The sequence below is a fragment of the Prenolepis imparis genome, unplaced genomic scaffold (assembly GCF_030444845.1).
Source record: "Prenolepis imparis isolate NDT839.2.m4 unplaced genomic scaffold, iyPreImpa1.0 SCAF_12, whole genome shotgun sequence".
Lineage (NCBI taxonomy): Eukaryota > Metazoa > Arthropoda > Insecta > Hymenoptera > Formicidae > Prenolepis > Prenolepis imparis.
In genome coordinates, this window is record NW_028141170.1 from 10,207,892 (window position 1) to 10,228,691 (window position 20,800).

General features: G+C 33.0%; 3 protein-coding genes across 5 annotated transcripts; 2 read left to right on the forward strand and 1 right to left on the reverse strand.

Moving 5' to 3' along the window:
• Positions 1-974: 974 nt before the first annotated feature.
• Positions 975-13,217, forward strand: LOC145944094 (protogenin). Of its 2 annotated transcripts, none has more exons than XM_083052133.1 (19): positions 975-1,293; positions 1,867-2,129; positions 2,216-2,366; positions 2,461-2,683; positions 2,771-3,000; positions 3,086-3,225; positions 3,325-3,484; positions 3,563-3,847; positions 3,941-4,108; positions 4,194-4,385; positions 4,464-4,648; positions 4,743-4,890; positions 4,973-5,071; positions 5,162-5,315; positions 5,410-5,543; positions 5,799-6,194; positions 6,683-6,957; positions 7,124-7,231; positions 7,310-13,217. In XM_083052133.1, the coding sequence occupies exons 1-19, from the start codon at positions 1,227-1,229 to the stop codon at positions 7,541-7,543; spliced, it is 3,612 nt and encodes a 1,203-aa protein (XP_082908259.1). In that variant the 5' UTR covers positions 975-1,226; the 3' UTR covers positions 7,544-13,217. The 2 variants fall into 2 exon arrangements, with proteins under 2 accessions (XP_082908259.1, XP_082908261.1); XM_083052135.1 differs by having other exon boundaries at positions 7,163-7,231.
• Positions 13,218-13,342: 125 nt separating this feature from the next.
• On the reverse strand, positions 13,343-16,542 carry LOC145944095 (uncharacterized). 2 transcript variants are annotated; one of them, XR_014426616.1, is made up of 8 exons: positions 16,297-16,542; positions 15,958-16,131; positions 15,473-15,675; positions 15,248-15,401; positions 14,853-15,121; positions 14,529-14,747; positions 13,995-14,447; positions 13,343-13,843 (listed from the first exon to the last, which is right to left on the reverse strand). XR_014426616.1 is itself a non-coding variant. In XM_083052136.1 (7 exons), exons 1-7 carry the CDS (start codon positions 16,343-16,345, stop codon positions 14,394-14,396), a joined length of 1,122 nt encoding a protein of 373 aa, XP_082908262.1. In that variant the 5' UTR covers positions 16,346-16,542; the 3' UTR covers positions 13,343-14,393. The 2 variants fall into 2 exon arrangements, 1 of the variants encoding a protein (XP_082908262.1); XM_083052136.1 differs by having other exon boundaries at positions 13,343-14,447.
• A 977-nt stretch (positions 16,543-17,519) lies between these two features.
• Positions 17,520-19,425, forward strand: Rpl18 (ribosomal protein L18). The gene is made up of 4 exons (XM_083052340.1): positions 17,520-17,589; positions 17,731-17,817; positions 18,518-18,724; positions 19,052-19,425. The coding sequence occupies exons 1-4, from the start codon at positions 17,587-17,589 to the stop codon at positions 19,319-19,321; spliced, it is 567 nt and encodes a 188-aa protein (XP_082908466.1). The 5' UTR covers positions 17,520-17,586; the 3' UTR covers positions 19,322-19,425.
• Positions 19,426-20,800: the final 1,375 nt, after the last annotated feature.

Below are 20,800 nucleotides of genomic sequence, written 5' to 3' on the forward strand. Positions count from 1 at the left end.
TAATTAATATTAATAATATAATATATTTAATTAATATAATATTTTATTAATATCTTTTTATATATTATTAACTTTTATATAATATTTTCTTTCTGAGTCAAATACAAATATTTTGAAAAAATTGAGAAATTGCTTTGATGAATCAATTATGTAAATGTATTATAATTTTTTCCTCTCGAATTATCTTTAGTCGACAAAAAAAGATTTCACAAACTTGCCATGGATAAATATTCATGTATCATTGGATGGTCACAGAATGATTCACATTATCGATTTGAAATAATATAATTAAAATTTCAAAAACAAAATATTATCCTATATATATATATATATATATATATATATATATATACGTTTTATTAATTTTTACAATTTCCTTTTATAATATAATTCTGTGACAATCTCTCTAGAAAATAAATATAAATAATAATTGTTCATTTAGATGAATTTCTCTTCTTCCCATGATTTTGTTTTTTTAATAGAGCACAAATGTGCGTTTTGCGAATTTCATGAATCAAGATACAATAAAAGCACTCTATACCTTTTTCGCGATGCCGCGATCTAACAGTTTCTCGTCGCGCTATCTTTCCTTCGGTCGCCTCCGTTCGAATCTCCCTCTCGCGTTGCTAGGAGGCGGTGAAGAACGAGGACGCCCGAGGGATGGCAAGATGGCAAGCAGGAACGAAGGAGTCGCGTGCTAAGGGAACGTGACGCTCGACGATAAAAAAAGCTCTCTCGACGAACCAGTGACTTGAGTGTCCGCTTTCTCGGTGCCAGGGTTTTATCCGGGACTCGCGATCCTGTCGCAGCTTTCGCGTCTGTCATCGTCATCGGGGGATGTACGAATGTACGCGCGCCTCGCCGGTCGGGACGATGTGAGCGTATATACACACGCGAAGTGAAACAGAGCGCGGGGGGGAGGGAGGGAGGGGGGAGGGGGAGAGGCGCTCCAGCTCGGCGAACGGAACAGCGGATAATATCCTCCGTCCTTCTTCTCGGCTCCTCGACGAAGACGAGGAGGCTCCCGCTCGAAACGTCAAACATGCGGCGACGAATCCTGCCCGCTAGCTGCCCGACGACGACGAGGAAGTCGAAGAAGACGAATCGACGACGGCCCTGGCTCCTCTGCCAGTGAAACAACTACGTATACATATATATATATATACACACACACACACACGCACACTCGCAAGCACACACGCGCCGTTGCCGATGAGCGCGGATATATGGCGGCGCGAGTACTCTTGCTGAGCGTCTTGATTACGGAAGTGCTGAAGCCAGCTTGTGCCGCAGGTGCGTGAGATCTGTCTGGGATGTTTGTACTCCTCGTTTCCTTGCACCGACCTCCGGGTCGGTACGACTTCCTCGGCGGCGACCTGGTTTAGGGATGCCGAGCCGAATCGGAGCTCTCGGGAGGGCGATGTACTGGTTGTATATTGCGCACACGAGTCCAGATATCGTCGACGTCCTCGAGAGCTCGCAGTTTTTATGTAAATTCGTTATATTTAATGACATTCGCTCGTGGATGTCACGGAAAAGCGATTTCCAAGAGCTGAGTTTTTTGTGGCATCGCTTTCTGTATTAAGCGTTTCATTGTTTCTTAAATTAAGCAAATATATACTCTAGCTAATGCAATAGGAGAGTAGAGAATAAGTTTATTGAACTCGTCAGCAATTATGTAATCTCTAATCGTGTTGTAAAATTTGCTTCCGAGACTTTAACTAGAGGGTCTCGGTAGGAAATTTTTGAAGAGGAAACATAATAACTGCAATATTATATATTTATTTATAACTCTTCTCTCTAAAGTGTCACGATACTTATATCCTTGTAAAAATATTGTAACTTTAAAACCGCTTGTTTGACCAGGTGTTAAGGGTATTGGAGGGAATATCAGTGGTAGGAACGTGTCCAAGTCAGATGGTTCCGACGCTGGTCTGACTAAGGGGTCTGGATTGACACTGGAAATTCAACCTGGCGGCCATGTGATACTAGGAAAAAAGGGAATCACGCTTAGTTGCATAGCTGGTTCAAACGAAACTGTATCTTGGTTGCACAATGGATTACCAGCACCTCCATGTGGTCTTACTCGCTGTGTTCTTCTTTCCAATGGCTCTCTTCACTTTTACAAGGTAGTATATACATTGATAGATTTATTATTGTCAGATTGTAATGTAGATAAAAAATTAAATTACATATGTGACTCTATTATGTGTAGAAACAAAATTTACAAATGCAAAAGTTCAAAGAAAAGGAAAGGGGTAGTATTGTTAATGCTAGAAACCATAATAAGGATGAATATCGCTGTGTAACACGGAGCAGTTTAGGAGGTTTGATACGGTCAGCTCCTACATTTATTCAAATAGCAGGTAAATATAATACATATATATGTATTTCAGCATATTAAGTTACCTTTAAGGTCTAGAATATCATAATTACTATAACAAATGTCATACATTACAGAGTTTGCACATGCATTTAAAGAATCTCCAGAAAATATTACGGTTCAAGAAGATGAAGTTGCAAGATTGTCTTGTTTGATAGACAGTGTTCCTTTCCCACCCAATATTACATGGCAGCATAACGAAACATTGTTATCTTATCATAATGAATCAAAGTATTTTATGGTACCACCAGGTGTTCTGTATATAAGTGCAACGAAACTGTCAGATGCTGGCACATACAGGTACGTAATACAATTTTCAATTTCTCTTTCTTTCCGTCTCTATTAATTTCTATACTTTAAACTAAATAAATAAACGTTGTATTCCAGATGCATAGTCACAAATGAATTTTTAAAGAAGACCAAAAAGAGCAGAGAAGCAAAACTAACAGTTATTTCAAGAGCTGATGGTAACAGATCGCATACTCCATCATCCTTGTTTCCACAGACTTTGTACAATCATCAGCTACTCAATGGATCGAATATTAATCTAGCATGTGCCGCATCTGGTTATCCACCACCACTCATAACATGGTCATTTATTCCTCGTATTTATATAGGTAAAGAGTTAAATAATTAGACTTACATGCATAGTTTCAAGTGTTGAGCAAAATTTAATACATTTAAATGTACTTGTGTTCTCAGATAATGTTACACAACCTCGCATCCTTCTTAATTATACTATTGGCATCGCTATACTCTCATTGACAAATGTAAATGTTTCTAATGCTGGTATTTACTTGTGTTCTTCAAGAAATGTTATCACCAATGATTTAGAAGTACAGGTGGGTACGATTAATTTGATGAATTATATAAAAAGTGTTTAACAAATATATATACATGTATAAAAAGGACATATATATATCTCGTTTAAATTGTTACAGAATGTAACTATAGACATATTGATACCACCGTCATTTATTAAAACGCCGACGAACCAAATCTGTCCAAATGGAAGAACAGCGAGATTCGAATGTCAGGCGCAGGGATCACCCGTACCTCAAATTTATTGGCTAAAAGACTCGTTGAATATTACTATCAATGGTAATAATTATTAGAGACGAAACAAATTGTTAAGTTTACGATTACTCTTACGATTACGACGTTCCTGTATGTTGATAGGTCGCAGAACGACTTACGTTAAGGAATACAATAAGGTAGAATTAGCAATATCAGCGACAGTACCGTCTGACTCTGGCATATACCAATGTGTAGCGGTAAATTCAGCGGGTGAAATTTGGGCCGCTGGCCGGCTCCAAGTAAATACGTCGCGCAATAGTCCCGCCGCACCCACCTCTCTAAAATGTCACGCTGTTTCACCAGTTAGAATCTTAATCTCGTGGGAACCACCAAAGTCTCTACCATATACCAGTATTACAGCTTATACCGTCCATTATAGTCCTGTAGGTGAGTTCGATTATGATATCTGTAAGGATAAGTATGATGTAGAGAGATTCGAGAAAATTCCATATATTTGATACGTCATACTTTTGACAACAGAAGGTGGCAAGGAGGAAGTCTCTCCGCCAGAACCAGGGAATTCTACATCTGTAGAAGTAACAAAGCTTCTTGAACCGTTTACAAATTACTCGTTTTACGTACGAGTGTGGAATAATTATGGTGCCAGCGATCAATCGGCTATCATTCTGTGTTCCACAGCTCCAAGTGGTAGGTATTCATTATTTATCAATTTTTAAATCTAATCTAATGTTCTTTCAATTCAAATTTTAAACTAACGATCCTGTTTCTCAAGTTCCTAAAGGCGCACCAAAAATAAATGTGGATGTAATCAGTAGTACAAAGCTAAATGTATCATGGGAGCCCTTGAGTAAAAAGGAATCCCGCGGCATCGTGGAGGAATATAAATTACAATGGAGACTCCACCAGCATCCATATTCCACAATAGTTTATCTACCTGCCACTATTAAATACCACATACTTTCGGGTATCTATTATTATTCTTTATCAAAGCAATTTTTATGCATTGTATAATTATATATAATTATGTATATTATGATTACAGATCTGATACCCGGAGCGCAATATGATCTTCGAGTATTGGCAAAAACAAAGCAAGGCTGGCCAAATATTAGCGAGGCACAATTGAATTGGATTACTGTGACTACGCCATCTCCTGAATCTAATCAATTTACTATAAGGAATGTTGTGGATATTCAAGTATTAATCGTAAACGCTTCGATAATTAAGGTTAATATATGATGAAATTCGTTGATTGGTTGAATTTTTGAAAAATATTTATAATTATTTGAAGAGGTTTCTTATAAACATTTTCTTCCGATAGATGAAATGGAAGATTAACTTCAAGCAAAATGATCAAATTGAATCAAAATTTGATTCCTGGCAAATTTATTGTGAAAATCAAGATGGTGAAAAATTAACTACTATTCTTTTACCGCAAAACATTACTGAATACCTGTTTACTGATCTTGGTAAGTATTTTGCATTCCATGGCACTCCTTGGATAATATTACAGATAAAAGCTATAATATAGTAATTTTTATTTTTATCTAGATATGAATGTTTCTTACACCATGGGTTTGTGCATGGTGAGCTTGGGTGAAGCAACAGGTTGCTTGACAAAACACATAGAGACTGCACAATCCAATCCTAGTAAGTAGTTTTTGTCAGATTGTTACATAATGTATTTTCATCGAACAGAGAATAGACAAAGGTTTATGCGTAATAATCTCATAATTTTAGATACCATACCAATGGCTTTGGAGGCTATTCCCGTCTCACCCACGTCCATAAATGTAACGTGGACATTGTCTGATGTGCATAGTATAGATTCATTTGAACTTTGTTATCATGCGGTGCATGTGCTAACTTCTAACAATTCTAAATGTTTCATCATGTAAGTATACAGCTTGATCTTTTTAAAATGAACATAATTTTATAACACAAAAGTATTGTGCTTTTTTTCTAAATCTATGTGAAATATATTACAGAGACGATACAAAAGTAAACGTCGACAAACTGAAGCCTTTTACCTTATATCAGTTTAAAGTAAGGGCCATTAGACACGATACGAATCAAACCAGTCTTTACAGTGAATCTATAGAATGTTACACAAACGAAGATGGTGAGATACACAATTTTTTATTATTCAGTTACGATATATGGATATTTTTATATCGGTTTTTCATTATATTATATTATATAAATTATTATATAAAATATAAAAAATATTATATAAAATATTATATAAATTTATAATATTAAATATTATATAAAATATTATAAAAAATATATAGAATGTTATATAAATTTATAATATTAAATATTATATAAAATATTATATAAAATATATTATATTATATATAAATAAATGTTACAGTTCCTGGTAAGGTCGAGGAGGTACAGTGGTTCTTGGGTAACAATACCAAGGTACGAATCGCGTGGAAGGAGCCGAGCAACGTCAACGGCATCATCCAGAATTACTTCGTCGCGTACACCATGGACTTCATGACGACGTGGGACAACGTGACCGTGCCGGGTAATAAAACATCGACGACTCTACCGAGTTTATCGCCGGGCAAACGGTACTTTGTCATGGTACGAGCAGCGACGAAAGCCGGCTATGGGAAATCGTCGGACCCTATCATTATTATTACCGGTGGTGGAAGTGGTGGCGGTGCTGACAGCGTCGGTGGAGGTGGAGTATCGAAAGTACCCGACCCATCCGGTAAGGAGGACAAGCCACCGCAAAACTCCAAGCCTGATCAGAGTCTGGGTGAGCGAAAGAATATAGTAGAGTGTATACTCCCGGAAAGAACCTTGAAAACCTGGTATTTTCTCAGGGAACTTTGTTCAACCTTGAAAAATCAAGGAATTCTCATGGAATTGATTTGGATTCAAGGAATTTATTGACAATCTATTTTTAGTATCAAAATCTTATATAAATTATGAATTTCATAGAAAATTGTTCAAATTTTTAATAGATAATATTTAAATAAATTACTACTCCTTATTTATTTAATAAATAATTAAATAAATTAAACTTCAATTATTTTGGAAATCTGCTAGTAAAATTTGGTTTGCGGCATCGTTTTCAACACTCAAAAATCTATATAATTTCTATAAAAAATACTTTGTCCGGTTTAAAATAATGGAAAAAAAAATTTTTTTGTAAACTAGTGTAATCATTATATTAATCATTATATTAATAATATTACGTCAACCGTAATATTAATCGGTACATGTTTTGGTGTAAAAAAACAGGTGTGATTCTCGGAGTCAGCATAAGCATCGGGTTCATCGCGATATGTCTATGCAGCATATACTGTCGGAGAAAGTTCGAGGATTCTCGCTCGTTGAGAAACGGCGCTCAGCCTGCGAACGGATGTGTATTGTCGCGAAACGGAAACGGATGTTGCGCGGAGCAATCCTCCACTTCTGCGAATCAACAAGCGAACGCCGGTGCCTCGAACGAGATTGAACTGGCTGTGCTTTGCCCATCGTCTCCGCTCGAAACAAATCCGCATTCCGATGCAAAGGTAACGAATACAAACGCAAAAGAAATTTCGCTTAGATTTAGAAATATATTTATATATATCTCATTTATTTATATATTTATTTATTTATATATTTATTTATTTATATATATCTCATTTATTTATATGTCTCAATCAAGGGATATAATATGTGATATGTGTTGTATAGGGTGCACAATCTAATGGAGTTTTTGAAATTTGTGCAAAGGAACCCTTATTATCGCCATGGGAGATAAATGGAGGCTCGAAAGATGTTCATATTATGGAGAACCCTCAGGTATCTCTACATCTTGCAGATAATGAAGGCGTGTTATTCATCAATAATTCACACATCCGTAATTTTCCGTAATTGCAGTACAAAAGGAGAGGCAGTTCTGTCTCGAATAATCAACAGGAAGAAGAGGAGGAGGAAGAGGAGGAGGAGGAGGAAGAGGAGGAACAAGATTTGGAAGGCACGCAGCTCACAATGGTCAATTGTACTTTAGGCAGTAGCGCTAGCAGTTTAAATAACAACTCAGGATGTCCGGACGGAGAAACTTCATCATCGCCCCCGTGCGCATCTATCCCGACGCTCGGACCAAACGGCTGAAAACGCGTTAGGCGATACACTAAAGTGTTCAATGCTTCGCACCGGTATCGAGGTATACAGTAAGTAGGAATATGCCTATTCTCCTGTTTCCTCCTTCCTCTTATGGTTGGCGCGTCAATCAGTTTCAAGAATCAATATCGTGAGAAAGCAGAATGGAAAGAACGAATTTTAGTCCCGCGAAAAGCGAAGATGATGCAAAACAACATCTGCGACAACAACTACCTGGCCAAGTCCGACTTGCGATTCGCGTCCAATCGATTTATATCGAGGCGTTTAATGTCGCCACGTTGTGTAAATACGTACGAGTAAGATATATTTTATTGCGCGCAAAGAACAAAGCAAATGGCTGCGTAAGCAATACAATTTTTCAACAAATGCAATTAACACATGATTCTCAAATTCATCGCTTTGCATGATCGACATTCCTGACGTTGCGGTGGTGCATTGATTGTGTAGATGATACTTAAAAAAAGATTTGCCGGACTTGTGTGTAGACAGACTGATTCAAAATATTATTCGAGAATTGATAGAAGATGTAACAAGTTATGTATTTTTGAAAAAAAGTACTTGTAAAATTAAATTAAAGCTAATTAGAGGCCAAATACAGAATCGAATGCAGGGGTTGACTGAGAATTATATTCTCTTGATACTTTTCTTTTAATAATGTTTGTATTTGAATAGGAAAACACACATATATTTCAGCTAATATGCTTAATTTAACAACAAAGTGTAACATTTTCACACAAGTCTTTTCAAAAAGTGTTTAATTTGTCATTTTCTATCGATTCTCGATATTGTTTTGAATGATTCTGTGTGTAAAATTCAGGGATGTGCAAAATGGATGTCTAAACCCATTTAAAACAAAAAATGCAAAATAGTTGGAAGCTTTCCAGTTGAAAATGCAAAATGCAAAATGCAAAATGCTTTTTAGACACTCATTTAGGAAAATAGGAAATGGAAAATAGGTATTTTAAAATAATTTTTTAAAATAAAAATGGTTTTTTCAAATATATATATATACATATAATATATATATATACATATATATTTAAATTTTCTTATTTTTTATTATTTATTTCTTACAATTATTATATTTAAATTCTTATTTTTTTATTAAGTTTTTATAAACTTTATATATTTTTAATATAAAAAAAATTACATAATTATATTTACACATGGAATTACAAAAAATTTATTATTGTTTATAGACATTTACTTAATGACTTCTTTAATAACATTTTGATTGTTATATATACATATTATTGATATCTCGATTAATTTTTAGTTTGCAAAAAAATGCATTTGAAATAAAAAATGGGTAATAAAAACCATTTAAATGTAAATATAAAATAGTTTTTGCAAACATGTATTTTAAATGCAAAATACAAAATAGGCATTTTACATTTTACATTTTCATTTAAAATGCATCAAATAATGCACATCCCTGGTAAAATTAAATAAGTTGTCAACGTTAAGAGATGCTCGAACAAAATAATATCTGGAATGAAATAGTAAGTTTCCAAATGCCTCTGTACATAGGATAGAATAATTGTTAATTGTGAATATGTTCATAAAAAAAAATATCACACTTTGAACGCTGATATATAGTAGAAAGATGTGCATTCCTTCGCGTTTGGGAACATAAAAAAAATTGCTATATAAATAATGCCGGGCAAAGCATGGCCTAAACTCTCAGTTGACGAAGTTTCGTTCTGACAACAAAGTTTCGGACTGACGATGTCGCTTAAAAGCGGGAGAGCGCAAACACCGATCATTCCAAAATAAGTTTTCCATTGATAATATTTAATTATAACTAAGAAGGAAAAAAACATTTAGTATTAAGAGAAGACAGGGAAAGGCTCTAACCAGATGCTACGCGTTTTTAGAAATGTTAAGAAAATTTTTTTTATTTCGTGTTTTTCTTTCTTTTTTTTTATTTTAATATACCGTATGTGTGTCATTAAGATGTCATTTTTATTTTATAAAAAAAAGAAAACATTGATTTCTTTAAGAAATCAAAGTTAAATTTCTTTCGCATTTCGAGTTAGTGTAAAAAAAAAAAAAATTATTTTTGTCGAATATAGCTTCCTAAAAATATTTAAACGTAAGTTTGAATTAGTTTAAAACGGACTATTGATATGTCATACTTTAAATTAGAGATGGATCCTATGAATGGGAAGAATAATTCGGAAAGATAATTGCGCTCAGAATTTATATAAGTAATTCAAATTAATAATAGCACGCGTAAAGGAAATAGAGGTCATCTCTCATTTTTTTCACATTCATTTACTTCTATAAGAGATCTTAAAGACTGTATGTATTAATAGACGCGATATTTTTATAATTGACGGAGATTATTCCTGAAAATAATTTACGTAAGGATTTTTACATATATATTTCTTGGGCTTCTTTCCGTTCATAAGATTGATATCGTTTTTTAAAAAAACGATTAGGTACTCGAATACAATTAAACGTCAACGTTTTGTTGTACGATATTTAGCGTGTTAGCTGGTAAAAAGCAGTTCTGTGTATTACACAAAAAGAGAAAAAAAGCAAGAAGCAGCATCGAGACTCTAACAACATACAAGACACATATTCCAGACTGGTGCATGTTACCATGACAGAAAAACCCAACACAGTACCTGATAGAGAATAAGCTATATCTTTTTAGAGTGAGACGTAGAAATGTCAATGTTATTATTATACCTCCACTAATTGTTATTTATTGCATTTTACATTCAGTATATACTTTAGATGAACACATTACACTCTGGATCATGCAATAATATTAGTCACCACCATGAGCACAGTATGAAAACAAGTAACGCTAGAATTAATTCGATCTGCACGTATATTATATAAAAAAAGGCTATATATCGTATCTTCATTCCATAGAATATTATATCGCATTTTCATAACACAGAGTCTGTTAGAAGTCTAATATATTATATATATATATGGAGTGTTCCGAAAACAGTTTCATTTTTTTACTCGGGAGAAAAGAAAAGGTACCATTGTTATACTGCAGATACTTCATGTTTAATGGATTATTAATATTTAGTTGACTGTGCACCATGATTTACTTATTCTCCGTTTATATTGGATCCCACAAATCATTACAATAGCTCTATATAGTTTACAGATCGCATACAGTTTCTACAGAAATAGAAAGAATCGTTTTATTTACACACATTGAATACATGGAACTTGTTATATGTATTATAAATATAATTATGAGAATCTCACAGATCGCATATATATATATATATATGATATTGAATTTATATATTCTTAAATAGTTCTTGCGCAGCAATCTTTATTTTTGTTTGCGAATTTGCGTGCGTTTGCACATTTTCAATGTGTCTGGCTTACGATTTTATTTAATTGATATGTTTTGCGTTTATTATCATATACATATATATACATATATATATATGTAATATGCCTGTTACATTTTATATTATTTCCATATTTGTTGAGGGTATATTTTACATACATTTATATGCTTTTTCATGTACTTTTTGTATTTGTTGATGGTACATTTTAGAAAACGAATCTTATAAAGCGTTGACGAGACAGCTGGTGTATAATGACGAGAAAAAAATCAGGATGCTAAACCGATTGTTCCTTAGTTTATTACGTATTGTTATTAATATTATGCACCATACACACGCATACACATACATACAGAGATTTATTCTCGCGGTACTAGACTCCTAAGTTCCGAAAGTATATATCTGCAGCTTACACTTTAAGGAATAATTTTTTTGAGATATCTATCAATATTATTAAAAAAAAAAAAAAAAAATCAAGAAAGAAAAAAATAGAATATTTGGACATCAAAAAGAGATTTTAACTTTAAGAGAGGTATGAGAGTTTGATTGAGTGAAAAAATACAAGCGGCAGAAAGTATGTAATAAATAATAATGCTTTTCGCGCTATTTTCTACTTTCTCTTGTGTGTTAGATATACGATTGAACAGAGTATGTATTTCAGAGTTTACGTGAAAGAGAATGGGTTTTTTTTTATGCTTATCGAAACTGTCCTCATCCATCTTTTTACATTTAAGTAGCGTAATATACTTTTTATACTTTTCTAGTTGTAGCAACATTTATGCGTCACTTCGGTCACATTTCTGCTATATTCCTGATTTCATATATCACTATACCGTATCGTGTAGAAAAAACAAAAAACAGAACCGTGCAGAAAAGTAACCGAGCTAAACAGCCAACAATACAACAGCAATCAGTAATTTTAATCCAAAAACACTCCGTACATACCATAGTGCTCTTGAAATAATTTCATGGATGTGATAAGTTTTAGGTGTCGTGAACAATTGAGAGACTATAGAGTCGCCGTGCGGAGAGATAAAATCTATGTGTCTCACAAAATCCAAGAATAAAGATAACATTGTTATCTTAGTAGACATACGAAAGCAATAAGCATCTCATCGTATATATAGAATTCTTTGTATTACTACTACAAATGCATATGTCGAAAATGACACGTACATACATATACACACACATAATATCATAGATTTATAATCTATTTATCTCACTGTATCTCAATATTTCGCCTATTCATTGATCATTAATTATCATAATAATTAACTTGGATCGACATATATTGTGGATCTCCTTAACAGTCAATTTTCATTTACGCATAACTCTTTTACCATCTTAATTTAGGAATAATATACAATAATATACAGGCAGCCAAAGAGAGAGAACACATTTCTTTTTTATTTTCATCGTCTCTTTAAATCTCCCTCATATCAATGAGATCGGTGCAAGATTACGTGCACACATTCCTTTCTACGCAGAGTACGATATAATTTATCACAGATAAACTGTAGCGTTGAATACACAGTAGCAAGTATTGATTATATTGTACGGCGGCTCTAGTCGAACGAATATACCTCCGTAATTTTCACTCTCTCAGCACAGAGAGTGATTTACATTACTTAATTTTAACTTAACTTCGGTACCTATTAGACACTATTGTTTACATTTATGCACAGTTTACCTCAAAGAATATATTTTCTCGCCCGGTGGGTATATATGCACATATACAATATATATATTTATATGCACATATACAATATATATATAAATATATGTATATTGTATATTAGTTGTAATATATACCATATATATATGTATAATAGCCAAGACACACTTTACACACTTTATTTTACACATGACATATACAAAAAGAGAAGAGAGAACTCGGCAAAAATTTATTCATTTATACTATTACCGTTAATTATAATAATTATTTTATATATATATATATATATATATATATATATATATTATATATTATAAGAAGACTATTAACTTATTTTCCGTAAACCCTCATCTCTCATACACCCTCTTTTTTTTATTTAGATTTATTATTTTAATATATGCGCGATTATTTTGTAGGGTGCAGTTACTTTGTACATACGTTTTATCTCTGCGATTTGTATATATATTATATATATGTATTACCTACAAAGAACAATATATATAAAATATATATTTTAATATATTACGTATAAAAAAAAGAATGAAAAACTACATGAAACTATAATCTTATTGTTTGAAGTATTAAGACTAAATATACGAAAAATATTTAATAATATTGTTGACCCTTCTTGAACACGTCGTCTTGTTGTAACCACTGATTCAATAAAATTAAGACAGTGTACAAATGCATTTTATGTAGAAAATGTGTCCCCTCTTCTGCACTTTGGAGAGAGAGAGAGAGAGTGAGTTTGATATATAATATTACAAGGATACAGCAAGATCAATATACAGTTTCATAAATGGAGCAACTTTATTATCAAAGAATCTACACAGCGACATCGGTGTGTAACAATAGAATCGAAAAATGTAATACTAATATCATATTGAGGCATTCAATGCCAATATAGACGAATATTTTAATCATTTTCTTTCTTTTTTTTTTATATTAAATGCATGCAAATACATGCACACAGCGCTCATATATAAATCTACCAATATGAACAATCATTCATACATCAATAAGTAATATTTTTTGTATGTATCCTTTATAACGCGTCTCTAACAATGTTTGTACTTATGCGATCCTTTAGGTCGTTATCGATAAAGCTATGCGATAGTAACAATTGACTGGAATAGAAAGATTTCTCAACTTAATTCACAGCTTATGGAAGATGCATCTTGGAATGTAGCGAATATAAAAGAGAAAATTCCTCCTATATATCCCACAATATATCCAACAATAAAAAATACATGGATTCTCAACAACTTGATTAGTATAATCCACAGTCTGGAAAAAATGGCATATAAAAAGCGTCTTTCTTTTCCTTTTTGTGATGTTCTAAAAAATGTATCCAAATCGATTTATAAACTATGAATATCGTCTTAAGTTTAAGCTTCTTTATATACATTTGTATATATATATATATATGTATATATACCTATATATTTGCGTGCAAGATCTTAACATTGTTCCAAATCATTTTTAAGAGTTTGACTAGCGCGACCTTTCAAAAAAGGTGCGAAAAAGTTCTGTACTTTGAAAATTAACTTGATAAAATTAAGTACATTAATTGCTACTTTATCACATTGGCGATAGGCCTATGAAATCTTGAAATTCCAGATATATACGAGCTCTTCTATCAACTCATTTAGTATTATCTGTTGGCGTAAAGATATAATAACGTGTAATAGAATGTATATAACATGTATAGAACCCTTTTCTAGGCACACGGTGAAAAAAACGGCGCTTGACGCGTCTGTATCTGTGTCCGATGTTTATAGAATTATCATAAAAGCTTGTCGATATATTTGAATTCGGCAGTCGATATTGCTAAAGTTCACAGGACCAAGGAATGTGGGAAGATTCTCATGCTTACGTAGTCATCGAGTACCTGCAAATTCGTGAAATCATTTTTAATTATTTTTTTACATGCATTTCTCTTTTCAAACTTTTTTAATTGACTTCAACTTACCTCTGTAAGAGTATCTTTTGTTAATTTAGGGTACAGGTATGTAAATCCTGTGGTGCTTGAAAGCTTTCCAGGATGTAAATATAAATGTTTATTATATAAAAGCTCTTGATCTATATAGGGCGACAGAGGACTGTTTTCTACTCCATCCTTGCGACATGCTTCTGCCCAGGGGCCCATGTGTTTGTCGTTTACTTCCTCAACAACATTGCTCATGTCAGTCTACAAAGCATAAAAATGAGATATTATTACTATTTTCTTGAAATTTTACTAATCTGTCTTAAACATCACAATTTGGTATATAAAAATATGGCAAGAATGATATACTTTAGCCAGTGTAGATAACGTCGTGCCCCAATAGTCGTGGTTGATATTGAACAGTTCCGATACTATGGCACTGATGGAACCTTGAGTGGAATCTCCCTCGTCGACGAGATTATATGTCTGGCCAATTGTTTCTGGCCTGTTGGCCACGTGCCAGATTGCTCTCGCGACGTCTCTCACGTGAACCGTATTCATATGAAGCTCTGGTCCCCAGAGTAACTTCATCATCTCTCCTAAATGCTTGTAAACTGCACCCACTACTAATCTCGGTGCTAAAAATTGTGAAACTTATTGAGCCTATTTTTCTTTTTTTTTTGTTTATTTAAGTTAATAGAGAATGATGGAGATATTTCAATAATAAAATAAATTATGAAAGTGAAATTTTTTTTCAGAATTACCTAAGCCATTCTTATCACCACAACCATATACAATGGCTGGCCTGAGTATAGTATATTTCAAATCTGGCACATTCTTCAATTCGTGTTCCACTTGTAACTTGTATTTCGCGACAAACGTCCATGGTTCTCCAGCGTCTTCTTCCTTATAAGGAGCCTAGGCAAATACATTGTGTAATGGTAAGTTTTAAATTCTTATTAAGATATATATCAATATCAAAAGGATACCTTTTCAGAGGCATTAAGATTGCCAGAGGATATCTCCACATAACGTGAGACTTTAATCTTGGCCGCCAGTTGAGCACAATTTACACTCAATTTGTAAATGCCTTCTTTGTACACCGGATCCGTGAGGCTGCTCTTTGTCTCGCCAGCGCAATTGAACACATAATCGATAGGCTCGTCGGATGAAAATGCATTTTGGCAGGATGCTTGGATAGGTTGACAAAAATTATCCCTTTACATATAACTGTCTGCATCATATTTTATATTTTACAAATGAGAGACCGAGGCAAGAGAGAGAGAGAGAGAGAGCAAAGAAAGTAGTTTCGATTCAAATGTAGAGACTGAATGAAACGATAGAGATACTCGATGTACAATCATTAACAAATTATCAAGAGTTTTCAACAAATAATCGAAATTTAAAGATCCTTGCTGAATTTGAGACCTCCCACTCTTTCTCCGCTTGCCCTAGTGCATCCTACTGCGATTACCTATGTTAATCAAGTTTGCGCTTCTGAACTCTAGCAGGGGGTTCTCGAACAACCGCTGGTGCTTCGCGTTGAGCCAGGCCGTCTGCGGGGGCACCTTGTCCACGACTCGGACATACGACACCAGATGATTATCCAGCAGATATTCCACGAGATTACGTCCGATGAAACCGCATCCTGCGCGATAAGAGTCCGTCAGTCATCCGTTTTATCGCCGCTCTTCCGCTCCTCCACACATGCACGTGTGTCAGAATATATATATATATATATATATATATATATATATATATATATATATATATATGTGTGTATGTACATAAAATAGAGAGAAAAATATCTCACCTCCTAGAACGATCACCCTCGCTTTCTTATCACAGATGGGCGTTGCCATAATAATCGTCTGTCATTTAACCGTTCGACCGCACGTTTTTCCACGTCGGAGAGCGCGGTGTCGTCGATGAGGACAAATCGGCGACTCGTCGACGTTTGTTTATAATGGCACTTTGCTTCGGACACACCGCGCTCTCGCCCGGCCACCTCGATGTCCGGCAGTCCGGTTTAACCTAAAACTCAGCCCGACTGACATAAAGCGCACTCGACGCCCTCTGGCGGCTCATCGCGGAACTAGATTTGATGAATAATCACGCGATCGTAGGCAAATCGACCAATCGCAATCAAGCATACTCGCCATTAAAAAAAAAATTTTTTTAATAAAAAATATATATTTTATTATATCTTATTATATTTATTTAATATATTTAATTATTGTATAATGTATTTTTTATAGGATCTCTAAATTAATTTTATTAATTAAATTTATTACATAGAATGCATTATATATGCATTATATATAATACACATATATATATATATATATATATATATATATATATATATATTTTTATAATAAATTTAATTATTTGTATTTTTTTATTTATATGTATATTATTCTTTAAAGATATATTATTTCTATATGATATATGGGTTTATATAGGTTTTTTTTATATAATAATTAAATTAAATAATTTATATAGTTTTTATTTATATAAATATTATTTATATAATATTTATATATTTATATTTATATATTATTTATTATAGAGTTTCTAAATTAGATTAATTAAATTTATTACAAAGAATATATGCATTATAAATTAATAAATAAACGGGCTAATATGCATTATAATTGTTATAATAAATTTTAATTATTATTTGTTTAACTCGCGTGCAACATTTTATTATCTTGGACTACGTGGAAGGGAAAATTGTGTGATTTTAATGTGTAAAGATAAATAATTTTTGTATATTAAGTAATTACTGAATGACATGAAAATTACAAAATTTTTATGCGAGAAAAAAATAATTCCTTAATAATAATTAATATTTTTTTTATTAGTGAAAAAAGGAACACTTGTTCGAAAGAACAAAAATTTAAAAAATTCTCTATTTTTCAATGTTTTCCCCTGTTTTCTTTTATTAAGAAGAAAATAGATGGCGGTGGCTTCGTAACTATATCCCTAGAAGTTCTAGGGACTCTATTGGCGGATTGTTTCCCCCACTGAGCGAGAGCCTCCGTCATTTCCGCTCTCTACTCTCTACTCGCGTGCGTAGTTTCTTTTCCGGTCTGTCAACATGGTAAGAAGATGTGACGATGCCCGATTCGGTTGAAAAATCGGACGATATTTTATTGCTGCCGATCGATCGCGATAATAAAACTCGCTCAACGAAATATTAAACCCTTTGAGTTTAATTAACGACGTGTATTTCTTTCCGCAGGGTATCGATATTAATCATAAGCATGACAGGAAGGTGCGGCGAAAGGAGCCCAAGTCGCAGGACGTATATTTACGTCTTCTCGTCAAGGTAAATGAAATTTTCTATCAATCACCAGCTAAAACAAAGTTGTGTCTGCAAAGCAGTAATCTATGTATCTTCCCGTATAATCCGCTCGATTTTATTGTATTCGAAATTAGCTAAAAATGCGTCCATTATTTCGCGTCTCGTTGAGGTTAGGTTTCGCGTTTTTTGTTGCATGTAAAACAACACGAGAACTTCGAATCGTCTTTATCTTTCGTATATCAAGCATATGAATTGAAAGGAATTTTGTTCCGATAAAAGTTATTTATCCTAACCTAACCTCACTTTTGCGAGCTGCACTCTGTGTCAGATCTTACATAGGCTGATTCAATTTTGAAAGTTCGCTAGAGAAACACGTGTCAACTATCCTATCTCGCTTGTTTGTAACATCGAAAGGCGATTATTGTAGTTGATACATGTATTGAATATCACTTTTGCTTGTTGCCATTTTCAAACTTTCTCCAGCGGAGCTTCTCGCATGAACAAATGTTTATGAAATCTTAAAAAAAATTGTGTATTTTCATAATCTTTTGTACTTTGTTTAGTTCTTAATAAATGTGCACATATTTGTTTCTTTTGAGTAACAATACGTTCTTTGTTGGAAATTTATAAAGTTCCCAAAAGACACTGCAAGGCTCTGGAACTAAAGTTTGAGAACTGTAAATTTATATTAAACTCATGACGATAACAGAAATTTATATTTTAGCTGTATCGGTTCCTGGCGAGAAGAACCAATTCCAAATTCAACAAAATTATCCTGCGAAGACTCTTCATGAGTAAAATTCACCGACCACCTATCTCACTTGCACGTGTTGTGCGATTCATGAAGAAACCTGGACGGGAGAACTGTGTCGCTGTGATTGTTGGTACTGTCACTGACGATGCTAGGATTTTTGAGATCCCAAAATTGACGGTACATATGACATTTATATACTAATATTTAGAAATTTTAGAATTTTATATTACATTTATAGATATTTTATATATATTATATATATAATTATAATAAATATTCTTATATATATATTATATATAATTATAATAAATATTATAACAAATTCTAATAAATATTACATTTATATATTATATATATTATATTATATTTATATATAATTAATATTATTATTACGAAATGTTATGCTTGGAATATACGATAAGAGTTATAAGATATTGGCATGAGATATATGCGATCAGATGTCAGCTCATATAGTAAACTAATTTTGGGCTTCGAATCTTACAGGTATGCGCTTTACGCATTACCGAGGGAGCTCGGGCGCGCATCTTAAAAGCCGGTGGTGACATCATCACATTTGATCAGCTGGCTTTACGCGCACCGACCGGCAAGCGTACAGTTTTGATGCAGGGACCGCGTAAGGCTCGCGAGAGCGTGAAACACTTTGGTCCGGCACCAGGTGTACCGCACTCTCATTCGAAACCGTACGTACGGTCTAAGGGCCGAAAGTTCGAGAGGGCGAGAGGCCGTAGGCGCAGCTGTGGTTATAAGAAATAAACTGGATGTATAAGAAAAACGCAACTTCGAGTGGTCGCTCTATCATTTGCAATCATTTTTCCACATGTTTGATTGGCTTGGAAATAAAAGTTGGCTAATAACAACTACCTGTTCTCTCCTTTCTTACCGCACTACAGGTACACAATTTTTAATTCCATTTATTAATAATTTATTTTCCTCTTCTCATTATTATGATTCGTGCTACTTGCTATGATTTAGAATTTTGAATCGTTTGTAGATGTTTGATATATGTGAAAGATTAAGTGTAAAGTTATGGTAGAGATTTACATGCTTTTTTTACTAGATATACAAACCTGTTAATTATGACGTAAGAAGAAAGATGTTTTATTTATGGACAATTTCTGATTAAGTGCACTAAAATAGTTAATATTGCATGCAATAATATTACGTTGTAGTAGTAGCTAGAAAGTGTAAATCACGCTTTAAGCGATATTAATTTATAAAAGATATTAATGAAGGAAATAAAAATAGACTCGTGGAGATATAGATCAAAGGGTAATAAAGAAGACAGTAGAGAAGCGACGATTAGTAGAGTGCAACTTTAATAATAATAAATAAATGTTTACAACCGTAATTAAATGTTTCGACTCAATTTGGGTTCTTTTTAATGGCAAAATAAAATACAAAGATGAAAGGAACGTAGCAGTCAAGTTAATCGCAAATATCGCAATAAAGTACAAAGTCAAGGAGAATAAAACGCAGGTATAAGGTCAAAACGTGAGTAACGGAAGCAGATTCAAATTAACAGCGACATGATTACAGCGCTGTTAACTTGAATTTGCTTCCGCTTCTCTCTCGTGTTTTAACTTTTTATTTGCATCTTTTTTTTCTCGACTAATGATTCGTATTTAACGATTAGTGTTTGCGATTAAATCGCAACTGCTGGGTTTGTTTTATATTTTAATTTTGCGTTTTCTTATTTTGTCATTGAATGAGGATTCGAATTGGGTCGAATAGTTTGATTATAGTTTAATTTAAAAAAAAATTATTTAATATATTATTTAAAACATTTATTTAATATATTATTAAATATTTTATCAAGTTTGCGTTTTATTTTTATATTCTATTTCGCGTTTTCTTATTTTGTCGTTGAAAAAGACCTGAATTGGGTCGATTGACAATTAATTATAATTATATTAATATTAATTTAATATATTACTGAATACATTTATTTAATATATATTATTAAATATTTTATCAAGTTTGCGTTTTATTTTTATATTCTATTTTGCGTTTTCTATTTTTCCATTGAAAAAGACCCGAATTGGGTCGATTGACAATTGATTATAATATATTAATTAAAACAATTTAATATATTACTGAATACATTTATTTAATATATATTATTAAATATTTTATAAAGTTTGCGTTTTATTTTTATATTCTATTTTGCATTCTCTTATTTTGTCATTGAAAAAGACCCGAATTGGGTCGATTGACAATTGATTATAATATATT

Bases quoted from the DNA above. Each gene is read 5' to 3' on its own strand.
- LOC145944094 (XM_083052133.1), top strand. From the start codon at position 1,227: ATGGCGGCGCGAGTACTCTTGCTGAGCGTCTTGATTACGGAAGTGCTG. The intron at 4,891-4,972 runs GTAAGTATTTTG...ATTTTTATCTAG, and splicing joins ATACCTGTTTACTGATCTTG to ATATGAATGTTTCTTACACC. The intron at 5,072-5,161 runs GTAAGTAGTTTT...TCATAATTTTAG, and splicing joins GACTGCACAATCCAATCCTA to ATACCATACCAATGGCTTTG.
- LOC145944095 (XM_083052136.1), bottom strand. From the start codon at position 16,345: ATGGCAACGCCCATCTGTGATAAGAAAGCGAGGGTGATCGTTCTAGGA. The intron at 14,748-14,852 runs GTATATCATTCT...TATGCTTTGTAG, and splicing joins CGTTATCTACACTGGCTAAA to ACTGACATGAGCAATGTTGT. The intron at 14,448-14,528 runs GTAAGTTGAAGT...ACGAATTTGCAG, and splicing joins CAAAAGATACTCTTACAGAG to GTACTCGATGACTACGTAAG.
- Rpl18 (XM_083052340.1), top strand. The intron at 17,818-18,517 runs GTAAATGAAATT...TTTATATTTTAG, and splicing joins ATTTACGTCTTCTCGTCAAG to CTGTATCGGTTCCTGGCGAG. The intron at 18,725-19,051 runs GTACATATGACA...CGAATCTTACAG, and splicing joins TTGAGATCCCAAAATTGACG to GTATGCGCTTTACGCATTAC.